Here is an 18,290-nt window from a genome sequence, read left to right on the forward strand (position 1 = left end):
TAAAAATTAATAATTCTATTAAATTTAATTATTTTACACTTTCATGAATGAGTCTATATTTTAAAATAACTAAAATTAATTTAGCCATACCTTCCTATGTGATGTCTTGTTTCCTTCTCCTGGATGGTTTGTGCTCTCAGATTGAAAGGATGATTAGCCGTTTCTATTGGGGAGGTGATGTAAGTCACCGAACCATGCATTGGCTTAAATGGGATACTCTTTGCCGTCCTAAAGGTTGTGGTGGAATAGGTTTCCGGGACTTCAAGGCTTTTAATACTGCTCTTTTGGCTAAAAATTGGTGGAGAATTATGACTAAACTGAAGTCTATGTTAGCTAAGATTTATAAAGCTGTGTACTTCCCCAAAGAGTCGTTTCTTGAAGCAAAAAAGGGATATAGGCCGAGTTATGTGTGGTTAAGTTTACAAAAGTCAGCTTGGATCTTTCAAGAGGGTGGCTTATGGCGTGTTGGGAATGGAAAGAACATTAGAGCTTAGGAGGATAAATGGGTTCCTCATGGTGGTCCGCTTGTTTATCGGAATGATGTGGCTGAGAGCTTAGGGGTGGTACATGTCTCTGATCTTATGGTGACGAATGGTGGGTGTTGGGATAGGAATAAGGTTGAGTTTTTGTGCTGGCCTCCTACTGCAAGAGCAATCCTGTCCATCCCTCTACCTCTCCAGCAGCGTGATGATTGTTTTTTCTGGCCTGAAACAAGGGATGGGTGCTACTCTACAAGGACCGGTTATAGTTTCATTTGAAAGAAGTTCTCTGAGGGTGAAGCATCTTCTTCTTCTGCGAGGGTTATGCCTCCTGCACTATGGATGAAGCTTTGGAAAGCTGATGCAGTTCCCCAGTGTTGTGAAACGGCATGGCGGGCTTGTCTTGACATCCTCCCTGTGCGTTCCATTCTTCATCGTCGTGGAGTGGTGGGCAACCCTTGCTGCCCTCGTTGTTCAGAGGTTGAAGAAACAGTTCACCATGCACTTTTTTCCTGCCCTCTCGTCCGAATGATTTGGTTTGCATCCCCTTTGAATTTGCGGTTTGATGAGGAAGGTTCTGTGCATGATTTCTTTCTCAGTTTTCTTGCAACTGCTGATACAAATATTGCAGGGATTTTTCTAGCTGTTTTGTATAGTGTGTGGCAAGCAAGAAACGAGCTCCTCTTCAAATGGAAGGACTCCTCCATTGACCAGTTATTGCAGCGTGCTTCCTCCCTCCGACCTTCGCGGGTGCTGCTTGATGATGGCCCGCGAGCTGTGCAAGTTCTACCTTCTTCGTGGTCAAGGCCGTTGTCGGGTGTGTGCAAGATGAATATTGATGCTTCAGTCACGAGCTCTAAGGAAGCAGGTGCGGGTATGGTTATGCGGAACAACCATGGCGAGGTGCTTGCGGCTGCTACTACGGAGCTGGGTCCAGTCCTTTCTCCGGTGCTAGCCGAGGCGCTAGGCATGCGATGGGCTCTTCGTTTGGCAACGAAGCTTGGTTTCCGGCGAATTTGGATCGAGACTGATTGTTTGGAGCTGTACACCTTCTGGAATCGCCAAGGGGGCGAGTTTTCGCATTTGGCTACTGTTGTTTTTGATTGCCGTTCTTTACTTCCTAATTTTGATGTCTTTAATTTTACTTTTGTGCGTCGAACTAGCAATGGTGCTGCGGACGCTTTAGCACGTTTAGCTTTCCATTATGGCTGTATGATTTGGATTGAAGAGGCTCCTTCTGAGATTACCTCTATCACCCAGGATGATGTTTTAGCCTCTATGGCTCCTTCTTGATTTGAATGAAACCGAGTTTCAAAAAAAAAAATTTAGTCTATTTTATTTTTTTGAAGATAACCTATATTTTAAATAAACTTATGCAGTTAACCAATTGGTTTTCACTTAGTTGTGACGCGTGATAATTAATAATAAAGTTAACTAAATTAAAGAGTATTATTATTTCAAAAGTAATTTATATTTAAATTATAAAAATATTATATAAGTAGATAAATAATTTTAAATAATAGGAGATGAAAATAGAAAATTAGTCTATTACTTATTTAAAAAATCAATATTTGTAACTAATTGGTTTTCACTTAGTTGTGACACGTGATAAACAATAAAAATTAACTAAATTAAAAATATTATTATTTCAAAAGTACTTTATATTTAAATTATTATATAAGTAGATAAATAGTTTTTAAATAATAAGAGATGAAAATATTAAATAAGTCTATTACTATTAATAAATCAATATTTGTAAGTAATTAGTCTATTTTACAATTTTTGAATAATAATTTATTTATTTTTATTTTAGTTAAATTAGTATTTTTATATTTATTAATTAATATTATTATAATTATAAATTATATAATATTAAAATAAATTAATTTGAAGTGAGGATACTGAAAGAAAATATATAACTGGTATCTTATCCTGTTATGATAAGGTCTATCCTAGCTCCCCCCTCAGGATAACTTTTACACATGATGAACGTGATAGGATAGGAGGCAGAATACTGTTATCGTATCCCTATTAGCGCAACAAACAACAGATAACAACATGATATGATTATTATCATGTTATATCCTATCATATCTTGTCCTGACCACTAAACGGGCCTGACATATCTCTTCTAAACTTGTGTTTGGTTAAATAGAACCAAAGAGAGAAGTTTAATTTTATATGAAATATCATTTTTAACTAAATACATAAATATATATATATATTTATAATTAAGTATGATGATAATGATATAGAATAAAATATGGCAGTAAGAAAAAATGGTGAGGCCATAGAAATTTGTGGGTTGGACATATTCTTCTAACCCTCCTCAAGAAGGTTGAACTCTCCTAACTTATGTTTGTAAATCATTTTACAATCAACTTAAAAAGCATAATCAATTATGAGGATAAGTTTTAACTCACTTGTTTTTATTTTGGTTTCTCTCACTTTCCCCTAACAAAGGAGGTTGAACTCCCCTCTCTCCACTAAGTGCATGTGTAAATCATTTTACAATCGATTCTAAAAAGCAAAACCAGTTATGAAAATAAGTTTTTGCTCAACTATTTTTTATTTTATTTCTCAAGATATTCCACATCCAGCATTTATGAGAATAATTTTCTCGATACTCGAATATCACATTAAATGGATAGGTCTCTTCCAATAAATCATTTTTCATATACATCGCTCTGGTATCGAACCTTGGTCTAGATGCATAAACTCACATTATTGATTTTATACTACTCCCTCCGTTCCTATATAAGTGATACTTTAAGGTTGTTACACAAGTATTACGAAATAAGCATTAATATTCTTGTTTTATTAAAATTACTATCTAACTTCCTATTATATCCTTTATTTCTTTTATTAATTTTAACTTTTCAATTTTCCTACTACTAATAAATGAAGGATACAATTGGTAAAGTAAAATTAATGCTCTCTTGAAATTGTAAAAGTATCAGTTATATAGAAATAAAAAAAGAACCAAAATAATATATGTTAGTTAGGAATGGAGGGAGTATGATTTATAACAATCTTCATCTCACAAGAGTCTGTTTGGGCTCGTCTGATTGGCTTGAAATGTAAAGAACGTGCAGACCCACCTACCAAATGCTTTCTTTTTAAAATTCTAACCATTCTTTTTAGAAAACTAAATATATTATTAATTATGAAGTCAAGAACCTAAGCCCTACTGAGACCTAACAAAAATATGTTAATGGAAGAGATAACAAAAAAGTAAAAATCTCCAACCCTGCACGAGACAAACCAACACCCAAACCGCCCCCTAACGATCGGTTCTGATTTTTTTCAGTAGTAAAAAAGTGTTTTTATTTATATTTTATTATGTTGAATACAAAGAAAAAGAAAAACAAGTCCACATTCCACCCGACAGTAATTACAAATTAATCATTGTTCTTGGTTGAAAATATTTGATTACGAAAAAGCAAACCCACCAAAAAAACACAAAACAGGATTGGCAAGTGGCATTGTGGCAACTATATTCAAATGGAAAAAACAAAGACAGTTTATCTTTAATTATTTTAAACTCCGGTGGCATGTTCTAGGCCCAGCAAAAAGAAAGGAAAAGAAGAAAACTAGTGGCAATTTTAAGGCCACTGATCATTTTGTTAGGACTGGTTTTTTTGTTAACTCATAAAAAAGTATATGTTATGAAAGTATTACAAATCAAAATTAATTTATAATATTGCAAAAATCAAATAAAATGTAAATTATATTGAGAATGTGACTATCATAATATTCAATTAATTTTGGAAGTGAAAGCTGAATTCTTAATTTGCATATTAGAAAAAATGACAATTTAATTTTATTATATAAAACTTTGGGCATGACACACAATATTAATCAGCAGGAGACTGACTATATGGAAGATATAAAAGTGGAGAGATAGCAACGGTTCAGAGAGGGCCCATATTAATGAGATAAAGGAATGAAGAGGGGCCTTTGGTTTTCAATCTTGAATTTGCAACCTTCCCCACAGGAATATTAGTGGAGAGGAGATTGTTTGGATATTAAAATATCAGTTCTGTGAGTTGCAATTCATCAAATTCATTGGCCTAATTGCTGTTTACTTGTTTCCATTTGCTTCCTCATGTCGTATGGCCGTCTGAATCATTCACCAACCTATGCCAATTAAAAATCCCAAGTCTTTTTCATCAAATCTATGTTTGGTTCTTTGACTCTATTTAGACCAATTATCTACTCTTTTCAAACCATTCACTTGACTAAAGAGAAACTTGAATTAAATTTTAGTTTTAACTATACTTTTGATTCCGGAAAATATAGCAACTTTGGTTTTAGTCATTCAATTTTATTGTTTTTATTTTGAGTACCTCATCATAAATACACAATTATAGTATTATGATTGTTGTTAACTTTTGCTTTTGTGACACGCCGAATGATGACTCACCAATTTTATATGACTATTTTATCTAATTTGACATTGTGAGATTACCAATTCACAAGTCCGCGTTACATAGGCTTTCAATGTATTCCCACAATGTTAAATCAGATAAAAAAAGTCATATCATATGATCAGTCATCATTTTGTGTGCCACAAAAAGAAGCTTAACAACAAGGATTGGAACACATACATCTTATTTATAACGGAACAAAAATAAAGATTTTTTTTTTCATTTACTAAAATCAACATTTATTATATTTCAAGGGCAAAAATTTAAACCTGCATGGTTGGGATCCACCAACATCATGAATAACTCTTGTTCGTGGTGGGCGTATATTTTATAATTTTTTTAAGAAACTTGGGTGTATATATTTTTTTTTCGTAAAAGCAGAATTGCATAGATAGGAAAATCTTTGAGAGCAACTATCTCAAGTAGGCAAAATACAAGCAACAATTAGTAGCGTCTGAACAACCCTATCAAAATACAATACAAATTAAACATAAAATAAAAACCAGTAAAGGAGCAGTGAAACAAAGAATAAAGCACGGGAAAAAGGGAAAAAGCTATACATAACCAAAGAAAACACTAAGAGGAATGGCTCAATCAACCCAAGTCTTTGCAAAGTGATCAGCTTTGGTATTTGCTTCTCTGAAAACATGAGTTAAATCCACAACATCAACTTCAGCCATAAGGAGATCAATCATGTTCAATTCATTGGCCATCTTCCAGGGTCTATGAGCTTTGTTTTTTACCCATCCAACGGCTAGAGAAGAATCTGATTCAAGCACTATGAATAGAATGGGATTTCCAGAACTGAAGAGCTATGAGGATGGCAAGAATCTCTGCTTCGTAGGCACATCTCACACCCACAGCTTCAAAGAAAACACCCACAAAGGCCTTGTCGTAATTACGGATTACTCCTCCTACCCCGCTTGGCCCCGGGTTACCGCGGGAAGCCTGTCAACATTAAACTTGAGCATTCCCTCTCTGGTGTCGTCCAAATAGCAGAACGAGGAGCAGCTTGCGGATTGCCATTGAAATTAATCTCCTCAAAGTAGAAAGCAAAGTCATAAGCGGAGAACAGGCAATCCTTCCACCAGCCGTGAACCCAAGAAGAAATCCTTGAGAGATGAATGTCCCAAATGGAATCAAAGGAGACGGTATGATTTTTGAAACATACATGATTTCTTTCTATCCAGATTGACCAAAAAATAGACAAAAGAGTTAATTCCCATAGGATGGCATCAGTCTTCATACGCAGGAATGACATCAGTCTTTATAATTAGTTTCATTTAATTTTATTAGGACAACATCATTTTATTATATTTTTAAAACATATTTTATTTTATTCATTATTATTATTATGTTTTTAAATGATGCTATCCTAATAAAATTAAATGAAACTAATTATAAAGACCGATGTCATTCCTGCGTATGAAGACTGATGCCATCCTATGGGAATTAACTCTTTTGTCTATTTTCTGGTCAATCTGGATAGAAAGAAATCATGTATGTTTCAAAAATCATACCGTCTCCTTTGATTCCATTTGGGACATTCATCTCTCAAGGATTTCTTCTTGGGTTCACGGCCGGTGGAAGGATTGCCTGTTCTCCGCTTAAGATTTTGCTTTCTACTTTGAGGAGATTAATTTCAATGGCAATCCGCAAGCTGCTCCATGTTCTGCTATTTGGACGACACCAGGGAGAGGGAATGCTCAAGTTTAAATGGAAGAGTGGAGTAGTCTAACTGAGAAAATAAAGAACAAATGAATCTTTTATGTTTCAATCAGATATAAAACCAAATTTCTGTTGATTAAGGAATCTTATCGTGCTCCTCTATTTACTAAAGAAACATATTTATATTTTTTGAAGTCAAATATTTAAATAATATATAAAATGTATACCACGGCATTTATTTATAGGCTTAAAAGCATTTCATGCCCCTGATGTATCAAGTTTGTGTAAATGTTACCCCTGTTCTTTTTTCGTCTATGTTTGTACCCTCCATGTTTCACAAATGTGCACCGTTTACCCCTCCGTCACTCTGCCGTTTAAAAAGGGTGATGTGGCCGTTAAATGCCCACGTCAGCATCCTACATGGCATGACACGTCATTAAATGAAAATTAGAACTTGGGAAAAGGAGGTGGGAGGATTTGAACCCATGACCTTGAATTAGCAAAACACAACCATTACCAGTTGAGCTACTGAATGAAGTGGTTAAATTATGACCAACGTTGTATTTATATCATACTTATTATCATCATTCTTAGATTATTCATCATCTTCATCCCCAACCACATTGAAACCCAGATTTTTCCATCTCCAATATCAAAGGAAAAAAAACATGCATTTTATCATCATCATCATCATCATCTTCATCTTCAAACCCCACTTCCAAAAACAGTTACGGTCTCTCTTTTATAAACCCAAAAGTTTTCAGTTTCACTTCACCTTCAACCATCAAACACATAATTTTTCTTTAATTTCCCCCATTTTCCCTCTTGCTCCTGCTTCCAATAGTGAGGAAGAGAGCTTTTAGATTCACTGTACAATGGGGGAAAACTGGGTTTTCCGACGGCAGCAGTGATGGGTTGCTAGTGGTGCGTGGAAGGGCTTGGTGTGAATTGGGGAACCCAAGCGACCCACAAGCTGCCACCGGCGACGGTGGTTCCGTTGATGAAGGATAATGGGATTCAAAAGGTGAAGCTTTTCGATGCGGATGATTCCACCATGGATGCTCTTGCTGGGTCAGGGATTGAAGTCATGGTTACAATCCCTAATAAGCAGCTTGCTGTGGGCGTTCTTCGACCTCAAGTTCACTCCAAGGAACATGGAAATTTTGTTGTTATCAAGATGACAAATCCAAAAGTACTTTGTTGATTTTGTAGAAGTCCAATTTTTTACCCTAAACTAACTTCTAATAGCACTTCGTTTATTTCTTTGTTTGTATTGGTTTTGATTTCTCTTTGTGTACTGATAATCTTCATACTAAACTTAAAAAAATAAAAATGAATGAAGTTGTTCGAAAAAAAAAAAAATCAGCTTGCTTTGATGAATGACTATGATTGGGCTAAATAGTGGGTTAGGAAGAATGTCACTCGTTACAACTTCAATGGAAAAATCTGGGTTTTAATGTGGTTGGGGATGAAGAAAATGATGAGATAAAGTAGATGATGAAGAAGAATTTGAGAAGAACAAGGAGAATGATGATAACAAATATGATATAAATACAACGTTGGTCGTAATTTAACCACTTGATTTAGTAGCTCAACTGGTAATGGTTGTGTTTTGCTAATTCAAGGTCATGGGTTCAAATCCTCCCACCTCCTTTTCCCAAGTTCTGATTTTCATTTAATGATGTGTCATGCCACGTAGGATGCTGACGTGGGCCACGTCACCCTTTTTAAACGACAGAGTGACGGAGGGGCAAACGGTGCACATTTGTGAAACATGGAGGGTACAAACATAGACGAAAAAAGAATAGGGGTAATATTTACACAAACTTGATACATCAGGGCATGAAATGCTTTTAAGCCTTATTTATATAATGGAAAGAAAAAAAATCCTAATGAACCAAAGTAATGAAGTATATGGTCCAAATGAAAAGGGCACGGGCTTAAAGAAAGGAAGGAAGCAGAGCCAGAAACGGAACTGGCTTCGTTCAATACACAATCCTCCTCCTGCACCAGATGTCTCGAACCTCCAAACAGGGGGTTTGGATCCTCTCATGTGTAAAAAAACTTGAGAGTGTCAAGTTTCATCATCTCACCATTAATTTTATTTTATTTTATTTTTCATTTATTACCCCAAAACAGGTTCGTTCTCAAATAATAATCACCATTTTATGTGTCTAATGAATCTAACTTGTCGATTTCGCTTCGCAGGCTACCAAGTTTTTTGGCAATGTCTTGGCTTTGCTATATTTGGTGGGATAACTATAAATGCTTGTATTCTCTCATCACCCTTTGACCTTTTCAAGTTCCAATTATGGGTGAATGTTAATTTTCAACTTTTTATTTCCTCAATATTGACTATCATTCAATCAAGATGCAGAATAGTTACGTGTTTGGCATGAAGAAGCCTATGTTCCAATCTTTAGGCTTTATTTAAAAAATAATACTACTTTTTTTTTTGATACATCGGAAAAGGACAAGTAAAGCGATTAAATAACCCAGAGTGAGTCCCTCAGTAGAAGGACTTCCAGTTCTGGGGGAGAAATCTCCACTATCTTATGTTCTGGTAGAAGTAGTGAGGATCCACACTTTGCAAGCCAATCAGCTGCATCATTACTTTCCCTATTGCACCAGGATAGTTCAATTCGCCAATCTCTACTAAGTAGCTCACAGATTTCCTGCAAAATCATTCCATGTATATGAGCCATGGACCTGGTCTGATCTTGAACACACGAGACAAGTTCACGACAATCAGATTCGCATTGTACCAAAGAAAAAAGTATTTTAAAAATAAATTATCAATATGGGCTAGTCTTGGTGGTTTGCAGAGATTTGATACTTTGCGACGGAAAAAGATCGTCACAAAATCCTTGTCAGCTTGCTTGCAAAGAAAATAAATTAGTCGCGTAAGCTTGCGACGGAGAGAAAACCGTCACAATCTGCGATGAAAATAAATCCGTCTCCTTGTTCGCGACGGACGAGAAGTCCGTCACAAATTCCTTGTCAGCATATTTGCGACGGAAAGGTATCCGTCACTAAAAATTGCGACCGATAAATAATCCGTCACTAAATCCTTGTCGGCACGTTTGCATTCTGTTCCTCCCCTGCTTGTACTCTTCACCACTACAACCGCTGATGGGAGGTGTTTTGACGGTTTTCGCCCGAAACAGACCTACGGATTTCATCCTCCGTAGGACAAGGCCAGAAAATGCATTAGAAGGTTTCCCACAAAATTATACACCACTCTATCCGGTTGAAGAGCTTAATCCTTACAGATCGAGTTTAATTATTGCCCGAGACCTACAGCATTTTAACGTGGTTCATCATCACGCGGTATTTATGGTTTTTATTCCTAGAAGGTGGACCACCGCGAGAGCCCAGGGGTTTTTAGATGCTCAATATGAAGACCTCGAACGTATTGGATTTTGGGTCGAAGGAAACCACTCTCAAATCTACTATGCCCATTTTCGTGTGGCAGAGTATCCACCCGCGCCAAGTCGGCCCAGATGCTAATGGTGTTCCTGGTCCTAATGGTGGTGGTGGCGTCTAATCAGCTCAGTGTGTATTGGAGCATTCTTAGTCATCTGCTGATCTAGCATCGAAGACATGAAAATTAGAAGCGTCAATTTTTCCTGAGTAATTTTGTTATGTTTAAGAATGCTTGCATGATTTAGTAATTGAAACAATCTTCTCCTCTTTTGCATTACTTATTATGGCTCTTTTTTCTGTTTTTCCTACTTTTCAAAACTACTTTCTCCTTTTATTTGCTTGTTAGTTGATTTGCCTACAAAACATATAATTTCAACTTGGAAATAATGCCCTTAAATTGTGTGAGAAGAAGAAATGTAGAATATTGTAAATGGAAATAGGTAGCAGGATTTTTCCAATGGTTCAGTCACTGGTTTTAAGCTCATATTAAGCTCGGAAGTCCAAATCTCATTCACCACATATTGATGCGGTCTGTTTCATACATATTGACGCAGTTTTTTTCTCATTTATCTGAAACAACAAAGCACTGCTCATTATGTCAACCACATGAGCTTTCTCAAGATGCCAATCATTCTCGCCACGCCCAAAATCACTGCTCCTTAAGTGTTGCATTTCATACTCGTCTAACAAAAATTTACATCTCATAAGAAGCCTTTCAAGAACAAACAATAATCCCATCTAATCTAATATAGTTATGTTTTGACTTTAAAAAAGTGAAACGGGAAAAGGAGCATCTGATATATCTGAATACATTGCCATAATTGAACAAAAGGCGCGTACGCTGCTTTCAATTCTATTCTACTCGTGAATCATCCAACTCTAAGAATTAGGCACCACGCGATATCTTCATCCTTGGCATTGACTTTTTCATTAGGCGAGCACGCTCTTTTGCTTCTTTCTTTCGAATAGCCTCTGCACCCAGCTTTGCCTCAGCCTCCTCAATCATCTTTTTCCTCTATGTATCGGAGTTCTTTCTGTGCCTCTTGAGCAGCCTTCTGTCGTGCAGTCTCTGTTTTAGACCGAGCCTGAATCATGCAAACCAGACAATCAAGGACTAAGCATAACAGGTTCATAAATCATAAGGCAAGCATAATTGGTAATACGATAGAGTAAATTCACCCACCTGAGAACTCAATTTATATCTTCCGATCAAGTCAATATAATACGGAACAAGTCATATCAGCCATGTCCTTAGCAGCTGGAAGCACAAACTTGAATGACAATACTTTCTTGTGTATGCCAGGGTGTGATTGTCAGAGAAATGGATTGCAATAATTAAACCTTTTCCAAATTTCTCAAAAGCTTTTTCACCAAAAACCTGCAGTATTTCACTAACAACTGAATAAACCTCGACTTTGACAGAATGTGAACTATGCAGATGATCCAAGACATTTCATATAACATACTCTATGCTTCACATAATCCTGAATATTATTGCATGCATTGAAATTGAATGAAGCCAAATGTGATGAAGTACTTATAGAAAATTGAAACACTAATGTATCGCAAGTTCACATACATGGCATCTAGAGGATATGTAACTAACAAGCCGGGGCGAAACCAGGTATAACAAAAAAGGGTCAGTCGCCCTTCTAACAAACACTCCATGAAATGAAATAGGAGAATGCAAGAGGATGATGTAAACTTACATCGCAAACAACTACAAGAAGCATTTTCCTCTTAACATCATTGGATACATAATTATAAGTGGCAGTAGACAAATAGCATTGTTTAAGCAATCTCATCTCAAAAATGACCAAAATATATGCCAAGATAACAGCTACAGCTAACAGATTCCAAAAGCCTATAAAATCTCAAAGGCTAAAATATAATTGTTTTCATCTTGAAGTTAATTGAATACTTGTGTTGATGCGTTTTGCAACCTAGCAACAAACCTAATGATTGCTCAGCCTCTACAAAGAAATCACCAAAAGAGATTATAAGAATAGTGAGCAATGGGAATCCTACAAGGATCCACCAATCTCATCAATATCTTTCTCTCTCGTGCTTTGATATACAGAGATACAAACAATCCATTTCAAAACAAAAGGAATGATGAGGAATTGAACCTGGTCCATGACTGCATCGGTGATGAAATCAGAGGCAACTTCCCTGGACTCAGAAACAACAGCGATGTCGAAAACGACATGATCCATGGCATCATCGTTCATGTAAACCTCAAAGGTAATCTCATCCCTGTTGGTGATTTTAGTATCATCAATGGATTTTAGTAGTAATGTGATTTATTGTAGACCGATGCGATTAAGCTCGGAAACGAGTTAGGGTAGTGCGGAGTGCACGCTTGTTGAGCCAAAGTCATTCTGTTTTATTAACCGAAAAACGGTTTCTGAAACAAACTCCTTTATAAGGAGTCATCTGGCCTCAGTTTCAAGATACAGAAAACATAAACGATTATCGCTCTCTACATTCCTGATCTGTTCTCTATTGCCAGAAGCAGATTGTTCTTCAAGAATTATCCCAACAAGGATTTCGTGAACCCAGGCAAGAATAGGGTCGAAATGCTTTGTTCGGAGAGTGTACGAACACGATTCTTCGAAGTTATCCAGGATTATCATACCCAAATTTCTAACAAACCCTCGTCGGGACCACCAAATTGTAAATCCGAGCGATGAGATCGTGTCTGCTCTTCAACTCCAACGTGGTTTGGCCTTCTTTCAACAACAAGGGCGTGTCGTCGCCACCGTCACCGATCCCCAAGAGGCTAAAGTTCTTCTCGAAGATGGAGTCCTTGGCGGCGAACTGTGCGGCCCACGAGAGGGCTATGTTCTCGTTCTCGCGTTTTTTGGTGAAGTAATTGATGGCAAACATCACGAGAAAGCTCCCGCAAATGATCTCAACGAACAGTGGGTTCTAATGAGGTCTGTTGTGCTATAAATGAGAAACTGGATCAGCATGGCAAGGAGTGTCTGAATAGAGATTTTGATAGTGAGGAGGTTCATGCACCTATCTCACAAATGCACCTTTTGAAAGCACCAGGCCCGGACGGTTTGCCTGCCAAGTTTTTCCAGTCTTATTGGCACATTGTTGGAAATTCAGTCACCAATCATGTACTGCCAGTTTTGAATGAGGGGGTGAGTCCTAAAAGTATCAATTCTACTTTCATCACTCTTATTCCTAAATGTAAAAAGCCCTCCACACCCAAAGAGTTTAAGCCTATAAGCCTATGCAATGTCATAATGAAAATTGTGACCAAGGTAATGGCGAATAGGTTGAAGGGTATTTTATCGGGGCTTATTGATCCGGCTCAAAGTGCCTTTGTTTCGGGAAGGCTCATCACCGATAATGCTTTGATAGCATTGGAGTGCTTCCATTGGTTGAAGAAAAAGAAGAAGGGGAAGAGGGGGGTGATGGCCTTGAAGCTTGATATGGCCAAGGCTTACGATAGGATGGAATGGGCTTTCCTTACGCTTATTAAAAAAGGCTTAATTGCACTTTTGGTCCCCCAACTTTAGCCTTCCTGCGAAAATCGTCCCCAAACTTTAAAATTAGCAAAAAACGTCCCTAACGTTTACACCCGGTTGCAAAATTGGTTTTCCGTCTAATTCCATCCAATATTTAACGGAATATTCCTCAAAAAATTAATTAAAAAATTTAGTATCTGAAACATTTATCATCTTCATATTAAAAACCCATAAATTCACAAACTCAAACTCAAATTCACAATTTTCCCAACAACAAACCCATATTAAATTCAACCACAAAAATTTCCAGAAATAAAAGCTAATACTCCTTTTCCCTCACCCAAATCCAAGAATTCAAAAATATTGTTTAGAGGTGGGCTTTTGACATGCACCAAAGAACCACCTCCTTTGAACCCAAATCTGAATCTGCCATAGACCACCCCGCCGCTCCTCGTCGTCACCGAAGCACCACCGCCGCTCCTCTTTGAATCCTCCATCTCCATCTTTCTTCCTCCCTCGATCCTACTCTCTTTCTTTGCTTGTTTTTGTTTGGTTTGGAGTAGAGATGAAGAAGGCATAGGAGTAGATACGCGACGACGGTGGTCGGTGACTGAAGAGCTTCAACAGAGGTGGTGATGGCGCGACGCTTCGTGGACTGGAGATCCACGTAAAGGAGCGAACCCAGAGGTGGTGGTGGCGGCGCTGTTTGGTGGTGATACTGCCAGATCTTGATTTTGAAGAAGAGGAGGAAGTGGTGGCAAATGGCTCTAGTGAAAGAAGGAAGTGGTTTCGAAGAAGAAGGTGGTGGTGGTGGTGGATCTAGATTCCCACATATCTGGCCTCAAATCCTAAAAATGTACTCTGATTTCTTTGAGTGAAAAGGGAATGGAAAGGATTTGCTTTTTATGTAAGGTGTTTGATGGTGACTGGGTTTGAGGAGATTGATTTTTTTTTCTGGAATTTTTTAGCTTTATGTTGAAGATGGTGATGAAGATGTTTGAAGAAGATGAACATTCATCAATTTTTAGGTTTTTGTTTTATTTTCTTATTTTTTTAATTTTTATCCCAGAATTCGTTAAATATTGGATGGAATTGGACGGAAAACCAATTTTGCAACCGGATGTAAACGTTAGGGACGTGTTTTGCTAATTTTAAAGTTTGGGGACGATTTTCGCAAGAAGGCCAAAGTTGGGGGACCAAAAGTGCAATTAAGCCATTAAAAAAACATATAATAAATATATTAGTTTTATAAAAGTTTATATAGTTTTCTAGTTTACTCTTATGTGGAATACATGATTCAGTTAGTGCTACCGTCAGGTTGGAAAGTATATTTGGAGTTTAAGTTTATATCTAGAGTGAATAACAATGTCGCTGATTTCTTAGCCTGGCAAGCCTGTCGGGATGGATCCCCTTGTCGTCAGCTTTTAGATTACTTTAACTTTTGGATTCAAGTTGGCAGCAAGTAGTTTAAGTGGGATTCTGGTGCATATTATTACTGGCTTCTGTACAGGGATCCCCTTGTCGAGTTTGGAGGCTTCCCCCGTCGAGTGTGATTCCCACTTTGTGCCTTGATGTTGTTCCTTAGTTTGCTTTTTCTTTAGACTTCCTCTTATAACAAAAAAAAAGTGTGAAAAAAGAAAACAAATATTTTTATAAACTAATAAGACGTCTTCTATAAAGGGATATTAAACGTGTTTTTTATCGAGTTTTATAAATAGGAGTGAAATGAAATGCTATGACGATTAAATGATGTAATAAACTAGTTTATTTCAAAATTTATGTTTATTGAGCCAATAAATTTAGATAAATATATTTTAATGACTTATCTATTCAATTTTTAATTAGGTTGAAATTTCAAGTTCAAAAAAAGAAAATTAGGTAGAAATTTGGTTAGACGAAATGGTGAGATAGATATTTTTTCCTTTTAACCTTCATCCATCACTACTAGTCTACTACCACTACCACCATCATTTTCTAACAGTCATATTGATCGACATCATCTATTATTACTATTTTCCTAACTTTCTCTATCATATCATTTATACCGCCACTACAAGAAAACTTGAAATTACAGATAACTTGGTAACTGTCGGTAATGTAGATTTGTTTTCAAGAAAGTAACATTATTGACAACTTAAGCCGTCAGTAATCGGCAGAAATTGAGGGGGAAAAGAGTTTTTATGTGCGAAATCGTCAGAGGGAACTGCAACATTCGATTATTTGCAAGCGACTCTCTTATTAAATGCAATGTTTCAGTTGTAAAATATGCCGAGCAAAATTAAGGATTATGAAGGAGATTGGTAAGGACAAGCTGCCTTGCGAGGACAGTCGGGGAACAATGAAAGTCTGATCGAATTAAATTATCATTTGATTAAGATAGCATTTGTCAGAATTCATAAAACTTGACATGCCAAGCTAGAAGGGCTCATGTTCCGGTCGGCTCATGAAGCCAAAATGCCTAATAGCATCTCATCTGATCAAAAGGACTCATAATTCAGTGAGTACCACAAGAGCAAACTGAATCACTTAGTAAAGGAACAACCTAGGTAGCTAAAGGTCAAGCAGTCATGCAATAACTGAGACTACAAAATTAAAGTAGGATAGTTTTGCGTTAACTTTGTGCTTGAAAGGACCTAGGCTTTCCCAAAACCTGCAGAGGTAATGACAACAGATCTCGAGCCTATAAATACAAGTGTGGTCGTTCATTTACTTAACACATTATTTATTTTCAACATATTTTTGAGTTCTTATACGAATCGTATCTCTCTATTGACGCAAGGGATGGTGTGTCTTTTGCAAATAAACCCCTCACCGTGTCCAAGAATCTCCGCCACACGAGCCAAGTTTTCTCAGGCCACACGCCGACACAAAGAACACAGAGAATCCTCAATATTAATTTCTGGAAGAACACCATTGAACCCTTATCTCATATATTACAAGATTTTTTAAATCTTATAAAAAATTTACTAAAATTATATTTCAAGTGTAACTAAAAAATTATCAACCACCAAAACAAATCTTGTTATTTTATTTTCGGATAAAAAACCATAACAACTAACAAAAAAAAACAAACACCATAACCACAATAGTGGATTAACAAACCAGAAAGTGATAAAAAGCCACACAGCTAGGTTCGGTTCCGAAGCTGCTGATGACCGTTACACCTTACCAAGATTTAAAATTGCCTTCACCTCGACACAATCCATCACAACACACAGCAAGAAATTGCAGACACGAAATTTTCTCTTCTCTCCGTTTTCTTCCATATCCAAACACGAAAAATCAAGCTATGGTCTCAAGGGTGAAGCGAGTCCCAACCAAGTCAATCAAGGACATCCGTCGCAACAACAACCGTCGTTGGCGCCGGAAAACCCCCATTAAAAACGCCGTCGCGGCTTCCTCCGCCGTCCTCGCCTCCATCCACCGCCGCATCACCAAATTCTTCTCCAAATTGGCGCGTCTCAGCCCCGATCGCAAGAGAGCTAGCTACAAGATCCTCAAGAAAACAAGCCCACAAGACGACTCCATTTGCAGAACCCTCGTCTTCGACGGCGGCGACAATGACCCTTCGCCGCCGCTGCCGCTACTCCCTCCGTCGATATCTCACCGGAGAACCGTCTTCCTCGACCTCGACGAAACGCTAGTCCATTCCAACACCGCGCCGCCGCCGGAGAGCTTCGACTTCGTTGTCCGCCCCGTGATCGACGGCGTGCCGATGGAATTCTATGTCAAGAAGCGACCCGGGGTCGACGAGTTTCTGGAAGCGCTGGCTGCGAAGTTCGAGGTGGTGGTTTTCACGGCGGCGCTGAGGGAGTATGCGTCGTTGGTTCTGGACCGGGTCGACCGGAACCGGTTGGTTTCTCACCGGCTCTACCGGGACTCGTGCAAGCAAGAAGATGGGAAGCTTGTGAAGGATCTTTCACTGGCGGGTCGGGATTTGAAGCGGGTGGTTATCGTTGATGATAACCCGAATTCGTTCGCGAACCAGCCGGAGAATGCGATTCTGATTAGGCCATTTGTTGATGATGTTTTTGACAGGGAGTTGTGGAAGTTGAGAATGTTTTTTGATGGGGTTGATTGCTGTGATGATATGAGGGATGCTGTGAAGCAATTTTTCACAGTGCAATGGGAATTCTAGAAAATTTTCTGCTTCTTTTTTATTGGTTATTGGTTATTTTCCTCTTGTGAAGTTTGTTTAGGTGAACAAAATCATGTGTTGAACAATGAGTTGTTCAATGTGTAGTGACAAAAAATAGTAAACAGGGATAATGTTTGTGTATTGCCCATTCTTCTGCTTAAATTCAATGGCTATATTAGTTTTGAACTTTCTATTGCAGTATATTTTACTTCAGTCATAGTCCTATATGCTAAATGTCCCATATTCAGGGTATAAACAAGGCTATTTCATTTCCATTTCCATGATCCATCTCTTTGAGATTCAGGGTAGCTGCTAATCCATTTCCATGAAAGAACAACTTTCTTGATGTTAACTTGGTCACTCTTTCTAACCTATCTCTTGACAACAGACCATGGCAATTATATCTATCTCTCAAACAAACTTCAGATGAAAGTTGTCCTTTCATTCACACATACTAGCTTAATAGGCATCTTGAGGGTGTGGATTCTCTCATGTCATATAACATTGCTGAATATTCAAAGAGTTCCATCTTTTTAATATGCGCAGAGAGAGAGAGATAGAACAAAATTTCAACATAACAAGGTCTTATAAAATTTAGCATAAGAGAATCCTAATCCGCATATACACTATAACTTCTTCATCCTATTTCATGTTGTGTCAATATGAT

General features: G+C 37.5%; 2 protein-coding genes and 1 pseudogene across 2 annotated transcripts; 2 read left to right on the plus strand and 1 right to left on the minus strand.

Annotated features, from left to right (window-relative positions):
• The first annotated feature begins 803 nt into the window (after window positions 1-803).
• LOC130725760 (uncharacterized) lies at window positions 804-1,772 on the plus strand. The gene has a single exon (XM_057576956.1). It carries the CDS (start codon window positions 804-806, stop codon window positions 1,770-1,772), a length of 969 nt encoding a protein of 322 aa, XP_057432939.1.
• Window positions 1,773-10,860: 9,088 nt separating this feature from the next.
• On the minus strand, window positions 10,861-13,988 carry LOC130725762 (uncharacterized protein At5g49945-like; annotated as a pseudogene).
• A 2,683-nt stretch (window positions 13,989-16,671) lies between these two features.
• LOC130723433 (uncharacterized) lies at window positions 16,672-17,898 on the plus strand. Its single transcript, XM_057574479.1, has one exon. It carries the CDS (start codon window positions 16,775-16,777, stop codon window positions 17,621-17,623), a length of 849 nt encoding a protein of 282 aa, XP_057430462.1. The 5' UTR covers window positions 16,672-16,774; the 3' UTR covers window positions 17,624-17,898.
• The last annotated feature ends 392 nt before the right edge of the window (window positions 17,899-18,290 follow it).

The sequence above is a fragment of the Lotus japonicus genome, chromosome 6 (assembly GCF_012489685.1).
Source record: "Lotus japonicus ecotype B-129 chromosome 6, LjGifu_v1.2".
NCBI classification, from domain to species: domain Eukaryota; kingdom Viridiplantae; phylum Streptophyta; class Magnoliopsida; order Fabales; family Fabaceae; genus Lotus; species Lotus japonicus.

Coding starts and splice junctions, on each gene's coding strand:
- LOC130725760 (XM_057576956.1), top strand. CDS start 804: ATGCCTCCTGCACTATGGATGAAGCTTTGGAAAGCTGATGCAGTTCCC.
- LOC130723433 (XM_057574479.1), top strand. CDS start 16,775: ATGGTCTCAAGGGTGAAGCGAGTCCCAACCAAGTCAATCAAGGACATC.